General features: G+C 46.7%; 1 protein-coding gene across 2 annotated transcripts in view; it reads left to right on the plus strand.

Annotated features, from left to right (window-relative positions):
- The window catches only part of JAG1 (jagged canonical Notch ligand 1), a 69,047-nt gene that overhangs the window by 27,871 nt on the left and 20,226 nt on the right, over positions 1 to 20,950 (plus strand). Inside the window, exons 4-13 of one of the 2 annotated variants that reach the window (XM_028722233.2) lie at positions 2,244 to 2,498; positions 3,714 to 3,774; positions 10,567 to 10,697; positions 10,925 to 11,044; positions 12,063 to 12,176; positions 13,034 to 13,147; positions 16,627 to 16,740; positions 17,217 to 17,263; positions 19,549 to 19,722; positions 20,446 to 20,599. In XM_028722233.2, coding sequence (XP_028578066.2) covers positions 2,244 to 2,498; positions 3,714 to 3,774; positions 10,567 to 10,697; positions 10,925 to 11,044; positions 12,063 to 12,176; positions 13,034 to 13,147; positions 16,627 to 16,740; positions 17,217 to 17,263; positions 19,549 to 19,722; positions 20,446 to 20,599 — 1,284 coding nt within the window. The remainder of the gene's footprint in view (positions 1 to 2,243; positions 2,499 to 3,713; positions 3,775 to 10,566; positions 10,698 to 10,924; positions 11,045 to 12,062; positions 12,177 to 13,033; positions 13,148 to 16,626; positions 16,741 to 17,216; positions 17,264 to 19,548; positions 19,723 to 20,445; positions 20,600 to 20,950) is intronic. The other variant, XM_077926446.1, reaches the window with a different exon arrangement.

Genomic DNA, 20,950 nt, shown 5'->3' on the forward strand with positions numbered 1-20,950 from the left:
AACCTGAAAACCAGGTGAACTTCTGAAAGTGGAGTGCCAATGTCACCGCTTGGCTCAGAAGGGAAAGTGTTTCCAGCTTATACCTGCCTGGCAGGAAATCTCTAGCATGAATCTTGCCCAGAGCAAATAGGGTTTTGCAACACTTCTACTGTAGTTGGCCTGAGGGCGTTTATAAGTCAGATGTGAAACGATATCTTGCAGATGGGTGAATAATCAGAACAAAGTTCAGGGCATTAGCAAGCAGAGAGTTTTGCATTCTTGTTGGTGCAGAGTACAGCCTCTCCTGCCTTTAGCCTTCCTCTGGTTGTGAAGAAGCCATTTTTCTCTTGGGCTTTGCATCGGTGCTCTGGCTTAGAGATTTTTAAGCGAGCATTTCTTGGCATCTTAGTGTAGGACTGGGCAATATCTGGTTTTTGACATCGCGATAAATCACCAGCCGAACACCGCGATACAACAATATATCGTGATGTCTGAAGTAAGGATGGAGTTATGTAGAGGCATTGAGTGGCTGACTTCACATTTTTACCCACGTTGAGATTTTTGTATGGCGCACGCAATATATTGCCAGGTCAAAAAGTATGAAACCGATATCACAATATGGACTTCAAACTGGTTTTGGACAATATATTGCCCACCCCATATGAGAGAGCCACAACCAGCCTCTGTGGATACAGTTCAGGGCTAAATAGACTTGTGAAATGTGGACCACTCATAAATGCCATCTCCAGCTCCTCGAAAGATACCATCAATGGTGTCTCCAAAAATTTTTGCACATCAGTTGGGAAGACAGGTGAACTAATGCCAGTGTACTGGAAGAAGCAAAGATCACCAGTGTCAAAGCAATGATTCTTCAACATCAACTTTGTTGGACTGGTCATGTTCGGATGCCTGATTATCGTCTTCCAAAGCATTACTTTATTCCGAACTCAAGAATGGAAAGAGTAATGCTGGTGGTCAACAAAAGAGGTTTAAACACTCTCAGGGCAAATCTAAAAAAATGTAGCATGAACACTGACAACTGGGAAACACTGGCCTGCAAGTGCTCCAATTGGAGAACAGCCTTTACCAAAGGTGTCATGGGCTTTGAAGACTCTCGAACTCAGGACGAAATGTCCTAAGAGGAAGGCACGCTTGGCAAATCCACACTGTGATCAACTCCTGCCCCGAAACCTATGTTCCCACTGTGGAAGAACATGTGGATCCAGAATTGGCTTCCGCAGTCACTTAAGAACTCACTGTTAAAACTGTGTTCATGGAAGACAATCTTACTCGGCTACAAGCGATCGCCAAAGAAGAAGAAGATAAGGGCAGCTTCCTATGTGCTTACGGCTTCAGTCTGCGTGTGCATAATGGGAATTGGCATAGCTAGTAAAAGGGGGGGGGGAAGGAAGTATGTTTAAAAAGATGAAACGTTTAATATCCTCCACTCATTAGATTGTTATGCCTTCAGGCAAGGCCTGCATCTTACTTTGATAGCGGTGCCTAAATCTTCAAGACAGATGATAATGTGGAGTTTAAATATTAATAAGTGCTATCCCACAGTCAGATTAATCTTGTGTAAATAGTCCTCGTAGTGGTTTTGGCGATGTTGGGTAAATGAGGCAACACTTAGTGCTTGCCCATCTGCATAAACACTCACCAGCCGGCAAGAGTTTCAGTTGCTGCCGTGTGCAGAAACCATGCAAGGTGTGTGCATGTGTGTGCTTGTTGCACAGGGTTGTGGATCCCTATTTTGTGTAGAAGAAAATGTATGTACAGTTGTACCTTGGAGGTCGAATGGAATCTGTTCCGGAAGTCCGTTCGACTTCCAAAACGTTTTGAAACCAAAGTGCGGCTTCTGATTGGCTGCAGGAAGCTCCTGCAGCCAATCGGAAGCTGTGGAAGCCCCATCGGACGTTCGGGTTCCAAAGAACATTCGCAGACCAGGGCACTCGCTTCCAGGTTTGCAGCGTTCAGGAGCCAAACGTCTGAGTACCAAGGGGTTTGGGATTCAAGGTACAACTGTACTGGCATCCATGGGGGGGACATGTGGGTGAATCAGCCCTGAGCTTTGAAGGAAAATCATTTCTCCAGGCTTCTCAGCTGTGCTTCACTTTGGTGGGGATATTTCTGTGTCTCCTGGCTTAACCTCGCTGATTCTTCTTCCTTTGGGGGGTGGGTCCATTTATATGAAAAGGAGCGCCGCAACAGAGACCCGCAGGCTGCTCTTTCTCTTCTGATTTCTATTTTCTTCCTCCCTTAAGACGCCGACAGCATCATCGAAAAGGCATCTCACTCTGGGATGATCAACCCGAGCCGCCAGTGGCAGATATTGAAGCAGAACGCAGGTGTGGCTCACTTCGAATACCAGATCCGGGTCACTTGCGACGAGCACTACTATGGCTTTGGCTGCAACAAGTTTTGCCGGCCGAGAGATGACTTTTTTGGGCACTATACCTGCGATCAGAACGGCAACAAAACGTGCTTGGAAGGCTGGATGGGTCTGGACTGTGACAAAGGTTTGTGATGCCCGTGTTACGTTCCCTGGGTATTGTGTGGCTTTAGAAGTCAGGGAGCACCAAAGATAATTTCCGTTCCCTTTAATTTCAGGCAAGCTTAGAGCAAACAGGTCAGCTATTTAACCGAGAGTCTCGCACCATCCCAAGCAAAGTTGGGGGGTTCTTAGGCCTCGTTTAACGATTCATGATAATGGGTCCTGCAACCTCAATTTAGTGCAGTGTTTCTCAAACTTGGGTCTCTGGCTTTTGCTGGACTACAGCTCCCATCATTCCTAGCTAGTAGAAAACCAGCGGTCAGGGATTATGGGAGTTGTAGTTCAAAAACAGCTGGAGACCCCCAGGTTCAAGAAAAACTGATTTCGTGGTTCAATATAAGGTTTTTGAATGGCGGAGGCTGAGATGGAAGTATTTGATGTTGTATTTGGTGTTGTGCTTGAACAGAGGAATCCATCTTCTACTGAGTCAGGCAATTGGTCCATGTAGCTTAGTAGTCATCTACCTTCTGCCAGTCAAAATTGGAAACAAGATGCAGGTAAGAATGGAGGCCCAGCAGAAGAACTCCCATCATCCCTGGCCCATGCAGCAGGGGCTGATGGGATCTGTAGTCCCAACAGTATCCCTAGGGCCACAAATTTCCCACCCCTGGTATAAGGCAGCTACATGACAGTAAATCAGATACGTTTCATAGTATGAAGAAGCAAGGTTTCTTTTCTGATAGTGAAGCTTCAAGAGAAAGGTTCTTTTTCGGTTATGAGCCTGCATTCTAAATAATACTCAGCTGTGGGGCTGTGCCTTTTCACTTTCAAACGCAAATCGGTTTGCAATGATGAGAAGTAGGGGTGGAGATCTGTGTAGAACATTTTGGCTCTTTTGAAAGGGAATGGACTCTCTTCCTGAGGAAACGTGGAGACTTATAATGTATATGTTGGAAAGAGTGTTTCGCACATCAGGGGAGGCTTTTGAAAACGGGACTTAAATTTCTGCTCCAGGGATGATGGAGTTGCTGTCATGAGACATTACCTACCCTAGTTTCTCTTCCAGTAGACTTGATCCAAGGGACCTGTTTAAACCTTGGATTTGGTAGGATTACAGTAGTAGCGGGAGATTAAAACGTTCCCACGAGGGGCAAGAGTCCAGGGAAAGGTTCTCTTGTGCTGTTCAGGGAGGGGGGGACCCCAAACACACCCTTCTAATCCCCCCTTCTTCTCTCCACAGCCATCTGTCGTCAGGGCTGCAGCCCCAAACACGGTTCTTGCAAAATTCCCGGAGAGTGCAGGTAAACTAAACAAATCTTCCTTTGGCTAAGCAATCGTAACTTTTCAAATTAAACAGGGGGCTGTCTAGCCGGGGAGAAGGAGGGAGGAAGAAAGAAACGCTACCCCCTTCTTCCCGCTGCATTATGAAATGTTTAATTGCGTGTTCTCCATTCCCGGCGTCAGTGAGGTGAAACGTTTCCCTCGCTCAAAATGCCCAGCAATCTGTCCGTGTTGGGCATGGAGGCGAGAGGACAAATGCATTTGTGGATGTTTCGCAAGGAGCTGCGGCCGAAATTCTTCGCAAACATTTTTTCCCCCTGTGTGCAAAATCTGCTGATCGAGGCATTTTCCTCTATAGTGTGTTTAATTGCATTATATGCTTTCATCCCTCCCTCCCCATTCCCTCAACTTTGTCCCCCATAAAAAAGGCAAAAGTTGAGCATTCTTTAGAATAGGATTAATGCAGCTCTTGGTTCCTCTGGTCTTGGGAGCCAGACTTGGGAGTGATGAGAGGTTAATCGCTTGGATGGAACCTTGTCCGTAGATACCGATGAAGGCAGAGTCTTTTGCCGTAGTCTTTTGAAGTTGAAGTCTCTTCTCTTTTGGCCAGCAGACAAGGAGAAAGGGAGGGAGAGAGAGGCAGAGCTTGTATATAGCCAGACAGTATAAGGGATCCCACTAGAAAGCCAAGAATCTCATTTGCATGTATTTCTAATAATTGGTTTTCGCTTTCATATCCAGGTAGGGTTTCTGGATGATGTTGGGGTTATGTAATCCTTGTTTGTATAAGGCCACTGCTTTATTTTTATTTTTTAAGGCCAGCGTAATTATCTGTCTCTTGCAATAAGCATCAACCTTCTTAGCTCATGCAGCCTGCTATGGTGTCACAGATCCCACAGGGTAGAATTTAATTCCCAGGGGTTGGTTTCCCCACTTTGCTGGACACAGAACTGGACACAGAAACGTGGGCTGTCACCAAACCAGGCCAAGCTTCTCCAGTCCGTTGAGCCCAGTTCCGGCATCTGCTTCCTCTGCTACGTCATGCGACGCTGAGTTCCACAGACCAAGAGTGGTGGATCCACCCTGTGTTGTATGATGGAATACAAAGCCTTAAATGGGGAAGGTTTAGGGACGGTGGGTGTGGGAAGGAGGGAGTTGTCCAGCCCTAGGAGCGATGCAGATCAGTAAATAAGAATAAAAAACAAGGTACAGTGGTACCTCGGGTTACATACGCTTCAGGTTACAGACTCCACTAACCCAGAAATATTACCTCGGGTTAAGAACTTTGCTTCAGGATGAGGACAGAAATTGTGCTCTGGCGGCGTGGCAGCAGCAGGAGGCCCCATTAGCTAAAGTGGTGCTTCATGTTAAGAATGGACCTCCGGAACGAATTAAGTACTTAACCCGAGGTTCCACTCTACATTCTTTCTGCGGCACCTCTGTGGGGCTCAGGAGCCCAGTTATGTCACCCCTTGCCTGCAGACCCTGCAGCCCCTCACCCTTTTTCGAACACCGTCCCTTGTGGAGTGTTCCCTCAGCCTCCTCTCCTCTCCCCTTTCCTCGGGAGTCCTTTGGGCAGCTGCTGCTGCCACCCCTGGTCTCTGAACTGCCCTGCCTGCCCCAAAGAGCGGTGCCTGCTCAGACTGCCCCACAGGGGCCAGGGAAGCACCCCCCCCGGGCAGCCCCAGAGGCACCGTTCACCTGGGATGCTTTTAGCCAGGGCTGCTGCAACAAACAGCCATGCAGAGATGCGAGAGGGCATCAGAGGAGGGAGAGAAGAAAAGGACAGAGGCCAGTATGCCCACGGCACCCCTGACCATCATTCACAGCACCCCAGGGTGCCACGGCACACTGGTTGAAAGCCACTGTGTTATGTGCCTTGGTTGTGCATGCTGCTGCAGGCTACAATTCTGCCCGGAAGAAATGCTCATGAGTCTTTGCAGTATTTGGGGTGGCACGTCTCCTTTTGCCAGTGTCCGAGCACTTGCCTGCATGGGTGAGGAGGCGCTTCCCCTGTGACGCTGCCGCTCCCCGTGGCTGGATGTGGTGGTTTGAATGTTTCGAGCAACAGCTCAGGCGAGACGCAATATTCACGTATAGCAGAGGCGGTCAGGGAGAGACATCGTTGCGGCAGTCATGTTCCGCAGCACCTGTGTCCCCATCCCTGGGGTTCTGGTTGTGCCAGCGTCACAGCTTGGTAGCACAGCGTCTCCTTGGTCTTGGGTTCATTCCCCAGCTTCTCCGGGTATTGCTGGGAGAGGATTCCCTGTCTAAAGTTCTAGAGACCTGCTGTCAGTCAGGGTAGACGGTGACCCAAGCCCACCCAAAATTGGCTGCATCACAGGGGGTTGGACTTCCCCGCTTACAATTCTATGACCCAACTGGAACAATGCTCTGACTTGTGTATATGTTCGAATATGGTGTTGGTTGGTTGTCTGCAGGCCTAAGGGGACTAGTGTTCTTACGTAATAATAATAAATAATAATAATTTATTTATACCCCGCCCATCTGGCTGGGCTTCCCCAGCCACTCTGGGCGGCTTCCAACAAAACACTAAAATACAATAACCTATTAGCCATTAAAAGTGTCCCTAAACAGGGCTGCCTTCAGATGTCTTCTAAAAGTTTGGTAGTTATTTTTCTCTTTGGCATCTGGTGGGAGGGCGTTCCACAGGGAGGGTGCCACTACCGAGAAGGCCCTCTGCCTGGTTCCCTGTAACTTGGCTTCTTGCAGCGAGGGAACTGCCAGAAGGCCCTCGGCGATGGACCTCAGTGTGTGTATGTGTGTGTGTTCCATGCAAAAAGCCTTTTCCCCATAGTCCCCAGCCCGTCCCGGTAGCATTCATTCTTGTGAGTGTGCCTCACCCGAAACTAGATTGCTGTAGCCCCATGCCCTGTCACCAAAATTACAGTCTTCACATGGGTTCAAACACTGGTGGCAATGCATACAGATTTTTGATTTCCCTCTCCCAGCGGGGGAGATCAGGCAATTTTCGTACGCCAGTTCTGGGGCTGGCAGAAAGCTGGTTTATGGATAGTTCCCCGCAGCATAGGAGACTTCCGGAGGCGGCCTCCCCATCTTGTGCCACACTCGGACAGTTCTGCCCCGTTTCAGCCACTCCCCTGGCATATCCCTGCTGAGCTTGTGGCACTCTGCCCAAATCCAAATGGCACCTCAGGCGACAGAGCTCAGGTTACGTGCTTTGAAATGGAGCATGTTTGGGGCACGCATGTTGTGTGCGCAACTCGAGCACGCCAAAGGAGATGAGATTCGCTTGAACCCTTACGGCGTGCCGTTCCAAAATGGGGGATTTGCTTTGCCCCTGCAAACTTGGTAAGGCACCCGGTCCCGCTTCCTTTCCAACCCTTGAGAACATACATGAATCACTCCCAGATAAGGGCGATGCAAAAATCTGACCAGCCCTGATAACAGAGGAGAGGCTTGTGTGTTTGTGTATGTGTGTGTTGTGTGTTTCGGTTGGGCTGGAGTGTTTTGTTCGCCCCCATTTTTGTCTGGGCCGGAGACCAGCTTGCTGCCTGAGCTGGAGCCAGAGCTCCCAGAGATTTGTGCTTCTGTCATCCATCTGAAAGTGCCTTATGGGGTTTGCCCACATTCCTCGCTAGCCAGAACAACAGGCTTTGTTTCCAGAGTTCAAGCCTTCCTCTGTCTCTCACCTCCCACTCTCTGCCCAGACATGCTCTAGTGCCCTTATTTACTTAAGGTGCAATTTTCCCACACTTCCTTTGCAAAGTTCTCCAGCGATGTTGCTGTCCTTCCTGATACCCCAGCCTCAATTATATTCTTGGACCCGGAGAGAAACAAGATTATAACTCTTTTTCCATTAAGTTTGGGGCGGGGGGGGGGGGTGTCAGGGAATGAGTCACAGTCTTTTTAATGTTGCAAATGCGATCGTTTAAAAATAAGAATTTTCAAAACCGGCTAGATCTGAAACAATAACGCATAGAAGAGTCTGACTCCCCCTCCCCACCCCTGCCCCAAATTTCGTTTTGGAAGCCACACAGCAGAAGAAGACGATTAAAAAAAAAATTAAAATGAAGCCCTGTATGTGAGCCAGGCTTCTCCGCATGAGAATGCGATTGTGTTATGTTGTTAACGCAGAAAGACTTAATAAATGCTTCGGGCTAAAATTAGCACTGCTTTGTTTGTTTTTTTTGCTTGCTTTCTTAAATTGGCTGGCGTTTGCTTCTTTGGAGCAGATCTATCAAGATGGGCTGTGCCTAGCATTTAAAAGTAGATTTTTTTTGGGGGGGGGGGTTGGAAACCCTGTAAAGCAGTGGTGTCCAAACTTTTTTTCAAAGAGGGCCAGATATGATGAAGTGAACATGCGTGAGGGCCAGCCAAAGTTGATGAGCTTTTTCAGGATTTTGCCCCAAAGTTGTTGAGCTTTTTGATTGAAGTTGTTGAGCTTATTTTAGGATTCTATCCCAAAGTTGTTGAGCTGTTTTTAGGATTTGGCCCCCGGGCCGGACTTTGAACATGCCTGCTGTAAAGAAATGATTTCTCCTCCATCTCTGAGCAGGGTGTACTGCGAAGGCTACTGACTCTCTGCTTGTCCACACTTCAGTTTAATGCTTGCAGAGTTCAGACTGAGAAAAGAATCTATAATTTTTGTATTCTTTGTGACTTCCATATCAAAAAGGTCGGGGGGGGGGGTCATTCCCCTTTGCTCTGTCTTGCCCACAGAGATGACTCTGCCAATTGGGCATCCAACAGATATATTTTAATATTTCTCTTTTATTGAATATATCCAGAGGCTTTGAACTGCTTGCGCTCTCTCTCTCTCTCTCTCTCTCTCTCTCTCTCTCTCTCTCTCCTGTTCTGTAAAATTAATTAGGGGAGTGGCTTGCTGTCTGAGGTTTTTAGATGGAGAGTTAAAAGTCGCTGTGAGCAATTAGCCCTTGGAAAGATCCCTATCGCTTTTCCCATGACAAGGATTTGTTGGGCAGAGTTTTTGAAAACCGAAAGCCCAACTGGCTTGGATGGAAAGGTTTATTTTAATAAGTTAGGGCCAGCTTAGCGAGTAATTGCCGGTGATCACTTCTTCCCAGGTCCCAGTAATGAAGTGAACTTTGCAGTTAACCCACAATTTCATGCTTTCAACCTTTCTTGTCTATTCCCCCACCCCCACCCCTCCCCTTCATATTCTTCGCTTCAAATAAAAATGGCAGTGTCTCAGTGTGGAATGTATTTAAACTGGAGATTTTCCTTAATGCCCTGTGTTTGCATTCGAGGAGGGGAGCTTTTCGGATAACAGATTACATCTCTTGCTTTGTTACACCAGCCTGGCTTCTTGAGCTTAAAGTAATACGTTCAGAGCATAAACACAGGCACTTGAGCCAAACTTTGGATAAAAATTGCTTTGGATCTGGGTTCGCTAGGTTGAAATTATGTGACGGAGAAAAAAATGTCAGATGAATATAGATATTCTTTAAGCACATAACTGATTTATTATGTATGCAGCTATATGTTATCAAAGTGGAAACATCAGTGGACTTTTAACTATCTTCTGACTGCTGCCAGATTAATATCTCTCTTGAAAGAAGATGCTTCCTGTCCTCCTAATTCGAACATGTGATTACCCCCCCCCCCAAAAAAAAACCCCAAGCAAACTGAGTTGCGGTCCAAGAGGAAATTCTCTAGTAACTTTGGTGTTCTATATTGGTTGGCTTGTTTTTCTTTCTGCTCAAGTATCCTTAAGCCCTTGTATTCATGAGAATCCTTGGGAGAATGCTCATTCTTCCTCTCTCCTCTCCTCCCTGCCCCTGTTTTATTAATTCATTTGTCAAACCCCAGGGATTGATCTATAGTGTGCCTGCACCCATTCTCCCTTCCCTCCCATTTGTGTGAGTTTCAGAACAGTATTGTCTTCCGTGGCACCACACTGGGGCTCCCAGAACAGTTATTCCTTTCTGAGAATAGGCTTGAGAGACCTTGGAGGGGAAACAAAAAACTTGGTTTGTTTACAAGAAACCACCAAATACTCCTTTTTTTTTTTTTTTAAGCAGGGAGTGGGGGGAGGCTTCTCTTTAAATCTTAAAATAAAAATAAGGATTTGTACATGGGTGCTACTGGCCCAGAGATGGAAAGAAGATAAAGTCTTCCAGAGAAGAATGGCAAATTAAACTGTCGGGCTATGCCGAAATGACAAAACTGACCGGAAAGTTCAGGCACCAAGAGGACCAAAACTTTTAACAAAGAATGGGGGGGGGGGGGGAATATAATTTATTTTGGAGACCACTAAGCAAACGAAAACATTGGCAGGGTTGCAATAACGCTTGCAATGTAGCAAGTACTATGGAGACAATGGAGTTATATAAAATAGAGATTGTTGGGAAAGATGCAGTATAAACGGTTTAAAAATAGGAACCATGGAAGGGAGGTGAAGAAGTCCAGAGATTTGGAGGAATCTGTAAATGTGGGTGTGTATGGTTGTATTGTTATAATTTTATACTTGTAAAATCAAGTACAGTGGTACCTTGGGTTACATACGCTTCAGGTTACAGACTCCGCTAACCTAGAAATAGTGCTTCAGGTTAAGAACTTTGCTTCAGGATGAGAACAGAAATCGTGCTCCGGCGGCATGTTGGCAGCAGGAGGCCCCATTAGCTAAAGTGGTGCTTCAGGTTAAGAACAGTTTCCGGTTAAGAACAAACCTCCAGAACGAATTAAGTACTTAACCCGAGGTACCACTGTATTTCCCCCCAAATAAATAAATGAATGAATAAGGATTTGTCGGCCCTATTTCTTTCTTTTCGAGCGACTAATTCCCCTCTCCCTTTCTTTCTTTGAAGGTGTCAGTACGGTTGGCAAGGTCAGTACTGTGACAAGTGCATTCCTCACCCGGGCTGTGTCCATGGAACTTGCAACGAACCGTGGCAATGCCTCTGCGAAACTAACTGGGGTGGCCAGTTCTGCAATAAAGGTACACTCGAGGCGGCTTTGAAATGCTAGTTAAACATGATGGAGGTTGGGGAAGGCAGCGAGGGGGGGGGGGAGCTGCGGGTCAAGGATGCACCACTGGGGAGGGGGGAACCCTCTCCTTTGGTAACGCCGGCCTCTGGCTCGGTTGTGGGGCGGCGGTCGAAGCGCTCCGCAAACCCCCTCCCGGAAGACAGCTCCTTTCTCATTTTTCCGGACGGTCCCTTGCAGATCTCAACTATTGCGGGACTCACCCGCCTTGCTTGAACGGGGGAACGTGCAGCAACACCGGACCAGACAAGTACCAGTGCTCCTGCCCAGAGGGTTACTCGGGACAGAACTGTGAAATCGGTAAGGTTCTCTGCATTCGGTTGGTTTGGCTGCTTTTGGGGGCTGCGCGCCACTGGGCTGTGCTGGAGAGATGGTCAGGAGAGAGCGAAAATCAGGAAGCAAGCAGTAGCGAGGACATCTTTAGGACTGAATTGTTGCATCTGGCCAAGTGCGTTTTGGAGAGAGGGCAAATAGGTTGGAGTTACAGCTGGCACACATAGTTCTGCCACTGGGCTGTGGTCCTCCCCGAGTTCAGGTCCTCAGGTGTGTCTGCCAACGATATCTGGCATGTACGAGTTTACTGTGCTCGAGAAAGGTTTGCATTGTGACTCGTGGGCATCCCTAAAGTGTCCTGTCTGGGTATGTTTTATCTCTGTTTGGTAGGGGATAATACAGTTGCCAATAGGGACACGGGTGGTGCTGTGAGTTAAACCACAGAGCCTAGGACTTGCCGATCAGAAGGTTGGTGGTTCGAATCCCCGCGATGGGGTGAGCTCCCATTGCTCGGTCCCAGCTCCTGCCAACCTAGCAGTTCGAAAGCACACCAGTTCAAGTAGATAAATAGGTACCGCTCCGGCGGGAAGGTAAACGGCGTTTCCGTGCACTGCTCTGGTTCACCAGAAGTGGCTTAGTCATGCTGGCCACATGACCATGAAGCTGTACGCCGGCTCCCTCGGCCAATAAAGCGAGATGAGCGCTGCAACCCCAGAGTCGGTCACAACTGGACCTAATGTTCAAGGGTCCCTTTACCTTTACCTTTAATACAGTCGCCATGAGATGAGGCAACTCTGCCTTAAACAAGTATGAGCTACTTGCTTGGAAAGGGAGACAGCGGCCTGCAGAGGGCTCAGCCCTCAAATAGATGCTTTTCCCATCTAAACCTAGCTGCTCTCGGGAGTTTTAGGCACTGTGTTCCCCACCAGCTCAGAGCCCAAGAGATGGAGGGGACAGGGAAAGTAGGACAGGTGATATTTAAAAAATGAGGTTGTCTGTGTCACTGGCACTGGCCAAGCTGAAGAGGATTCTGTTCTTGCTGCAGCGGAACATGCCTGCCTTTCGGATCCTTGCCACAATGGAGGAAGCTGCCTCGAAACCTCGACGGGATTTGAGTGTGTCTGTGCTCCAGGCTGGGGGGCACCAACCTGCACACTCAGTAAGTGGACAAGAATTTCCCAGCTTTGCAAAAGCTTTGAACCTTGCCGAACCCAAACCGCCGTGCTGGCTTTTCTCAGTGGTTTCTAATGGTCCGATGAAATTTCTGCCTGGGCTTGTAATACGCTGCAGCTTTCTGCTCTCTCCTTGAAATTTGCACTCTGGGCCTCCAGATCTTTGACAATCCCAGTTCGCTACCCCGAATGTCTTGCCCTTCGAATCTGGAAGTCTGAATGGTCCTTTGTGAACGTCCGCAAATGGATATTTTACGTGGATAGCCTTGTTGGGCTAGTCGTCTCTCTTTGAGGGCAAGGGCAAAAATGGCTGGGCTGGCATCTTTTCTCGAAAGCAGCATTTCCCAAACTTGGGTCTCCAGCTGTTTTTGCACTTCAACTCCCATCATCCCTAGCTAGCGGGACCAGTGGTCAGGGATGATGGGAATTGTAGTCTCAAAACAACCGAAGACCCAAGTTTGGGAAATACTGCTTTAAAGGCTGCTCAGTTGTGAAAGTGCTGTCTATCTGCTCATGAACGCATTTCAGATGATCAAAATGTGTAAGCATTGCCGGAGCTGCAACTGCAGGGTGGGTTGGGGAGAATGAAAAGCGGGAGCCATGGTTTCATATTGGATAGGGCCAGGGAAACTTTCCCCCCTGCCCCAAGTACTGCAGGCCCTTGTGGGTAATCTCCTCGGAGTTGGAACGTCAGAGGTGGCTCGCTCTTCTGCATTCTCTACAGTGTTCGTCTCACTTTTCTGAATATAGCAATGGCTTTTGGCCTGTGCCTAGTGTGGCTGCCAGCCTGACTGCATTTGATGATGCTGAGACACGCATACTAAAGCGAAATCTCTCTCTGTAGATATCGACGACTGCTCTCCAAACCCCTGCGGCCATGGAGGGACCTGCCAGGATCTGGTCGATGGGTTTAAATGTATTTGCCCGCCTCAGTGGACTGGCAAAACCTGTCAGATTGGTGAGTATTGGACCGTAGATTTATGGAAGGGGAAATAAGGAATTGGAGAACTTGCTCCAGATTTAGGGACACCTGTCGCAGCATGCTTCGTGCTGAGGAACGTTTGTGTCGGGATTGAATGGGGTAACGTGGAGCTTGTGAGTGTTGGGGTCGTCTTTCCCTTTGAAGAAGTTGGCCTAGTGGAAGTGCGTAAGAATCATAGAGACTGAAGGGACCCTGTGGATCATCTAGAACAACCCCTTGCAATGCAGGAATATGCAGTTGTCTCTGATGGGGCTCAAACCTGCAGCCTTTACATTATTCAGGCTCAGCCCGTGCTTTTGAAGCCACTGGGGACGCTTCCGCCGGGAGTGGAATACCTGGGATCTTTTAAAGAATGACAGTGATGTCCCTCCATCTCTCTCCCTTTCAGCGCATGGGATTCTAATTGACATTATTAACATTTGCCATAAATGGTGTAAAGGGTAAATGGTATAACTGCCTGTTCCAGCGTGTTTCAAATGTGTGATCTCGAGCATATGAGGCACAGGAGTCTCTGGGCTTCTTCTTGCCTTTCCGTGTCTAAATCCCAGCAATCTTCTCTATTGCTCTTCATAATAACTGTGATTTTATTATTTCTACCCTGCCCATCTGACTGGGTTGTCCCAGCCACTTTGGGTGGCTCTTGTAGGGAGACAATGGGCAGATGTTTCTGTGTGGCATCTGTAGAGCCTCCCACTTTTTCTTTCCCTCATCCTGATTGTCCCCAAAGGACCATTCGTGCAGAGAACCCAGTGCATGAACCTGGTCTTTCCATGACTGCAGTTTCCTCCCGTAAGCTGTTTTGGTGACTATGCTGGCCCTGGCCCCATGGCTTTGCTTCTCCATTCCCCCTAAAAGCTTCTATAACAGGAGACACTGGCTGTATGTCAGTGAAGTGGCTGTGTAGCATAACACAACAAGATTGTGTTTGTTGAGAGCTGAATGCATGTGCAAAGAAACTTGTGAAGAACCTTAGCCGAACCTTGCACAGACGTTCTGATTGAGTAATTTCTGCAGCGATCCTTTGCCACTCATGCCAAGCCCCTGTTATTTAATTTGGAAATGTCACATATCTGGTGAAAGGGACTGCGATCCACAAAGGCTTATGCCACAAATTTAGGTCGCAGCTCAGATTTACGTTGCTCTCAAACTGCAGTCGTACCTTGGAAGTCGAACGGAATCCATTCTGGAAGTTTGTTCAACTTCCAAAACCTTCGGAAGCCAAAGTGCGGCTTCTGATTGGCTGCAGGAAGCTCCTGCAGCCAATCAGAAGCCCCGTCAGACGTTTGGGTTCCAAAGAACGTTCGCAAACACTCACTTTGACGCTCGACCCGTGAAGCGTTCGGGATCCAAGGTACGACTGTACTTCCCTGCCTTCCCCAGCCAGAAGTATCCTGGGAGCTGTAGTTTAAGGGTGCTGGGAATTGTAGCTCTCCTAACAACTCTCGGCACCCTTAACAAACTGCTGTTCTCAGGGATGAAAAAATAGGCTTCCAGGTGGAAAAATCGAAATTAGAAACAGAATTGTTAGAACCTAAAACTAAGGTACTTTCAAGAATGTATAACTTGCTGTTAAAATGGAACACTCAGGATGAAACGGTCAAATCAGCTATGATTAAGTGGGCGCAAGACATTGGTCATAATATTATGTTTGCTGACTGGGAACGGTTATGGACCACTGGTGTGAAATTCACGGCATGTAATGCCTTCAAAGAAAATATTATGAAAATGATATATAGGTGGTACATGACCCCAGTCAAGCTTGCAAAAGTATATCATTTGCCTGATAATAAATGTTGGAAATGTAAAGAAACTGAGGGAACATTCTTTCACCTTTGGTGGACGTGCCCAAAGGTCAAGGCTTTCTGGGAAATGATCTATAATGAATTGAAAAAGGTATTTAAATATACCTTCCCTAAGAAACCAGAGGCCTTCCTCTTGGGCATTGTCGGCCACATGGTGTCAAAGAAGGACAGAACTTTCTTTATGTATGCAACAACAGCAGCAAGAATACTCATCGCAAAACACTGGAAGACACAAGATTTGCCCACTCTGGAAGAATGGCAGATGCAAGTGATAGACTACATGGAATTGGCAGAAATGACTGGCAGAATCCGAGACCTGGGAGAAGAGTTAGTGGAAGAGGACTGGAAGAAATTTAAAGACTACTTGCAAAAACATTGCAAAATGTTTGAATGCTAAAATGATGCAGGATACAAAGACAATATGGCATTAGTGACATAGTTGAAAGGAATATGTAAAAAATGTTTTATAAGAATAAGGGTGAAAAAACTAGAATAACATTATGTCAAATTTAAACAAAATGATATAAAGGGAAAAATTGGAGACATAATAGTTGAAATGTATAATATAGAATAAGATTTGAAAGAGGGTAAGGCACTGCTGAATACGATTGTGTAAAAGGGAACACAGAAAAGGGAGATGTGAGGAAGTCAGGAAGGAGGGTTATGAAAACATTAAGAAATTGGATTTTTATGTCTTTTTTATGTCTTTTTTCTTTTACCTTTTTATGTTTTCTATTGTATTCTTCTGTTTTTATTTGATTGTGATAATCTTTTTTCTTTTTTTGGTTTTGATTGTGAAGTTTGTTTTACTGTTCAAAATTTCAATAAATAGCTTTAAAAAAACAAAAACAAAAACAAACAAACTGCTGTTCTCAGGATTTTTTGGGGAGCAGGGGGAAGCCCTGACTCTTGAAGTTGGTGTGAGAGTGCTTTGAACGTAGGGTGTGGATCTGAAATAAGTAGTTTTAAGATTCCACAAGGCTCTTTGCTGCAGCAGAGCTTATCCGCCTGGAGACTTATCTTTGCAGGATCTGCTGTGATGAGTGTTCCTATGACTCCTGCTGACATTTCTTCTTCTTAAGACAGGGTGTCCTTTTGCTGCCTCTCCCACCTCTCTCCCCCCCTACCTCCCTGTCAGCCTGGTGGGAAAGTGATTCCCCTCCCTCTGTTCACATTAACTCCTTCAGACTAGAGGAGGAGAGGGAGAATTTGCAGCTGCATTCCGAGCTGTGGATGATCTCATGAAGAATGAGCTGTCTGCATTCTTCATCCAACAGTATTAACCCCAATGACTGGGGATGATGCTCTGTCATTTTGAAACTCTCCAACTCCCTTGCCTCCCTTTTTTTCTTTCCCTCCCACCCTCTTTTTTCCCCTTTGTATTTTTTTTATTTTAAAAAAGTTGCTCTTAATTAAGGCCAAGGACTCCGTGATTGCCAACGCACCATAATTGGGGAAATAAAATCTGAAAGTCCCCCAGTACTATTGCCTCGCCTCTGTCTTTTTTTAAAGTCTTGCTAATCCACTCCTGCGAGCTTAAAAAACGAGAAGGAACTGTTTTGTCTTCCAATGAACTGCGTTTGCTGTGAAAACGAGAGAGCGTGGTCTGTGTCTCTCCCTTTGACAGCACCCCCTCCTCTCTTCTCTTTTCAGATGCCAACGAATGCGAGGGCAAACCTTGTCTGAATGCCAATTCCTGCAGGAACTTGATTGGCAACTACTATTGCAACTGTGTCCCTGGCTGGACTGGCCAGAATTGTGATATAAGTAGGCATCTTTTCCTCCGTATGCCCGATACTGCTGCTTTTTTTTGCTTGGGTTTCTGCGGGTGAGAGGTGACCTGTGTTCTGAGTTTTGAGGCTCAGCCGTTGGCATTAGCCAGCAAAGGCAAGGGTGGTGGTCAGCAGCCGATGTTTTTAGAAAGGGAGTAGCCCGTCTGGCATGAATAAGAGGCCCTTTTCTCAAACCCATTAGTCCACGACACCGGCTATATGCCGATAAGGTGGCTTAAAACAATGATGTGAAGTTTTCCGCTTAACTCCACTGTAAGTATGGCTCGGGGTTCCCACCCATTATCCTGGCCTTATCCGGAGGAAAGCATGCAGGAAGCTGGACAAAGGGATTTATCTAGCCTAGAGTTTCAAAGCCCGCTTGAATTCTTTCTCGTGCCTTTCCTATGCGCGCTGCCTTTCTAAAGGCTCGCCTACTCCCATATGTGATTGATGCTATTTTCTGACTTGCAGATATTGACGACTGCATTGGACAATGTCAGAATGGAGGAACTTGCAGGGTAAGTTGCAGATTAGTTGCGGAGAGCAGTGGCTGCGAATCGCAGCGACGAGAACGCTGTCGGACTTGCCTCTCGCTTGCAGGCTTCTCATGGGCACCCACGGGTGGCCACTGCCAGAACAGGGTGCTGGGTGGGCCAGTAGCCTGAATCAGCAAGGCTCGTCTTAACGTAGTTAAATGGGAAGGGACCAAGTTTTAAGTCTTCCATTCACTTATTATGCAGGAGCATATTGATCTCATCAGGACTTGACTCTCGGTAGAAATGTATATGATTTGATCCAAGAAATGTATTGGGTTGCAATGTATGTTTTCAACAGACATCAGTACTACAGAATAGGGACCAGCTGCATCTTATCGGTCTTGCGTTGCTTTTGAATGCGTTTGCCCAGAAACCCACCCTATTCTGTCTTCTGTGTTTAATCTGCTGGTCTGCGTGCTTGAAAATCCTGGTTGAAAGTTCGCCTTTAAAATACGCATTTCGAAATGAACAGGGTTTTTCCCCTGTTGGAATGCACATTTTTAAAATGGTTTCTGAGCTGAGAACTACGGCAAAGAACTGTGACATATAAAAATTGACAGATAATTTACTATACGTTGAGATTGAGAGTTGTGGATTGGGTCGGTCTGAATCATGGATGTAGCCAGGATTTGGGGGGGGGGCAGAACCTCAGCTGGGTATTTTATTGATTTAGGCGGGGCAGCTTCCCCCCGCTACACCCATGGTCTGCATTGAAATGCATAGAAAGTCAGATTTCTTGAGCACTGCTATAGCAGAGAACCAATTCTAATATCGTGGCACTGATTCCTCTTGGAATAAGCTTCTGGGACTTGAGGGCAAGGAGACAAGGAGGTTTCACAATCTGATCCCTTGAAGGTTTTAAAACAAACATGAGTGTGTATTTGAGACTCAACAAGCACACTGTAGGCTCTCCAAAGGGTTACCAGGGGTGTGGCCTTCCTCGCAGTGTCAGGGGATGATCTCTTAAATTATTTTGCACGATGCAAAGTGAAAATAGAACTATATTAATTGATATTGTCAAATCACTGTTTCCCCCCCATGTGGAATACTGTGAATTACTATCTTCCGTTATTAATTTGCATCCCGCTTACCTGCCAGAATGGCTTCATTTTCTTCACCTTTCCTCCGGGGGGAGGGCATATTCCCCTCCCCTTTTTATTCTCCCAACAGTCTGGTGAGGTAGGCTAGGCTGAGAGGAGGGCGACTTTCTCATGGCCATCCACCCAGCCTGGTGGAGGGTCAAAGTAGGTGTAATGGGAATAGCCGTGTTTATTGCTCACACGCAAAGTGTGTGTTGGGGGGTGTGGGTGTGTGTCTGTTTTTAACATTAAGTTAAAAGTTAGGGGACCAAAGCTACCTAGCTTTTTACCAAGATGAGATTGTTTGAGCTCCCTTTCCCCCTAGCACCACTGAAAATCACAAGAAATGGCCAGGGAGGAAAATGGCTAGAAGCCAGAGAGTACTAGGAGAATAGACCTGGGGCAGGGGGTACATCTCCCCTTGCCCTTTCGCTGTAAAAATCAGTCGTGTCGTCCCCCTTTGCTTTATGTCTGAATGGGGCCGCTAACCTGGACCAATGTGCTTTGACCTGTCTAATTCTGGGCTCAGTTCTGCAACCAATACTCTCTCATTCAGGGCTCCAGCCTAGGGTTCAAATCTAAATCCCGCCCACTGGCAAATCTATGTCTCTATTCAGTATCCTATGCACATGTAAAGCAAAACCATTTTTTGTGTGTGTTGAATGCTTCTGATTGGCCAAGCGAACTGATTTGCTATTTTTTTCTTTTTTTATAAATATTTTTATTGAGTTTTACATAACCAATTTGAATTCAAACATCGTTTAGGATTCCCTGAATCCTTTGACTTCCCTCTGCCCCTTTTTTCAACTGCCTCCCTTATTTTCTCTATTTTTTAAATCAAATGACCCATTTTTACCATAGTTTTTCGTATATTACAAGCATTACTCAAATCCTGCCAATGCTTTTAGTTGTTTACAGTGCTCTCTTAAGTACATTGTAAATTTTCCCCATTCCTCCTTAAAGTTCTTCTCTTCCTGGTTTCTGGTTTTCCTGGTCAGTTTTGCCATTTCGGCGTAGTCCATCATCTTCATCAGCCATTCGTCGCTGGTCGGAACTTGTATCGTCTTTCCATCTCTGGGCAGTGGTATTTGTGCTGCTGTCGTTGCGTACATAAATAGTCGTTTCTGCTCCTTCAGAGTCTTGTGGACTGTTTTTCTTTATTTTCTTCCTCTCTGTGCCCTTTTTCAGGACTTGGTTAATGGTTATCGATGCTCCTGCCCACTTGGCTATGCAGGGGATCACTGTGAGAGAGACATCGATGAATGTGCAAGCAACCCTTGTTTGAATGGGGGCCACTGCCAAGATGAAATCAATGGATTCCAGTGTCTCTGCCCTGCTGGATTCTCTGGAAATGTCTGTCAGGTGAGGGCTGCTGAAACGCAAGCTCCAGATAAGAGCCCCAAAGCTTCGACCGCTGTCCTGAATACCTGTATTCACCAAGTAGCGCTATGGACCCCTCTCCCTCTTTTCTTTTTAATAGCTGTGGGACAGAGAAACCCACGGTTCCATAAAGTACATTGAAAATTTGCAGTGCATGTTTTCCAAGTTATTACAAATCAGCCCAAATTATTTAAATTTAATACAATTTCCTAAAACAAATCAGGTTTCCCTGTTGCAAACATGTGTCCATTACTTCCTCATGTACCGCTTCCTTCCTCTTTAATCTCCTCTTAATCCTTCTCTTGATGTTAGTCCATTCTCACAGTTGACATTTATAGTTTCCTTACATACAGCACCTCTGTTGTTTTTCATGAATATAAAATCCATTTCACGTGTGTACTCCTCCATAAACTTTCTCAGGACTGGTGTGTTGAGAAAGTTAATTGCCATTAAAAATTGCAGTAACTCTTGCATGCTAGACCTTTGCCCCCTCCTTGATTAACTTTTCGTTTTAGTGCAGTTGGCAAGTGTTGTTTTGTATGCTGTACACAAGTGATCGCAGGCGATGGAATCATAATAATAATAATAATAAAAAGCTCAGATTCCGTAGCCGCTTCCTGCTTGCGGCAGTGTGAAGGGTAATGATAATGAGCCCTTTGTCTTAAGGCGGCCTCTTTCCCCCCCTGCCTCCCATTTTCCTTCTAGTTGGACATAGATTATTGCGAGCCCAACCCTTGCCAGAACGGGGCGCAGTGCTTCAATTACGAAAACGACTACTTCTGCAGCAACTGCCCCGAAGATTACGAGGGAAAGAACTGCTCGCACCTCAAGGATCACTGCCGCTCGACTCCTTGCGAAGGTAGGCGTTGCGTCTGGCCGGTCTGCTATGTCGTGGCCTGCTATTTTTCTGGGGAGGATGGCGGAATGTGATGCTTCGCTTTCTAAAGGTCTTGAGTTCGATTCCTGACACTTTCCGTCAGGACTGGGAAAACGCCCTTTTTTTGACATCCTGGAGAGAACTGGCAGCTACTGGGCAAATGGTCCAATATGGCAGAGGTGAGGAACCTTTGCCCTTTGGGTGTTTCCGCACTACAAATCCCACCAGCCAGTTTTCAAGGATGATGGGATTTGCTGTCTAGCGACACCTGGGAGGCCAAGGGTCCCCAACCCCTGCTGTAAGGCAAGGGTGTGGGGAACCTCAGGCGGGCAG

The sequence above is a fragment of the Podarcis muralis genome, chromosome 3, assembly GCF_964188315.1.
Source record: "Podarcis muralis chromosome 3, rPodMur119.hap1.1, whole genome shotgun sequence".
NCBI lineage: Eukaryota > Metazoa > Chordata > Lepidosauria > Squamata > Lacertidae > Podarcis > Podarcis muralis.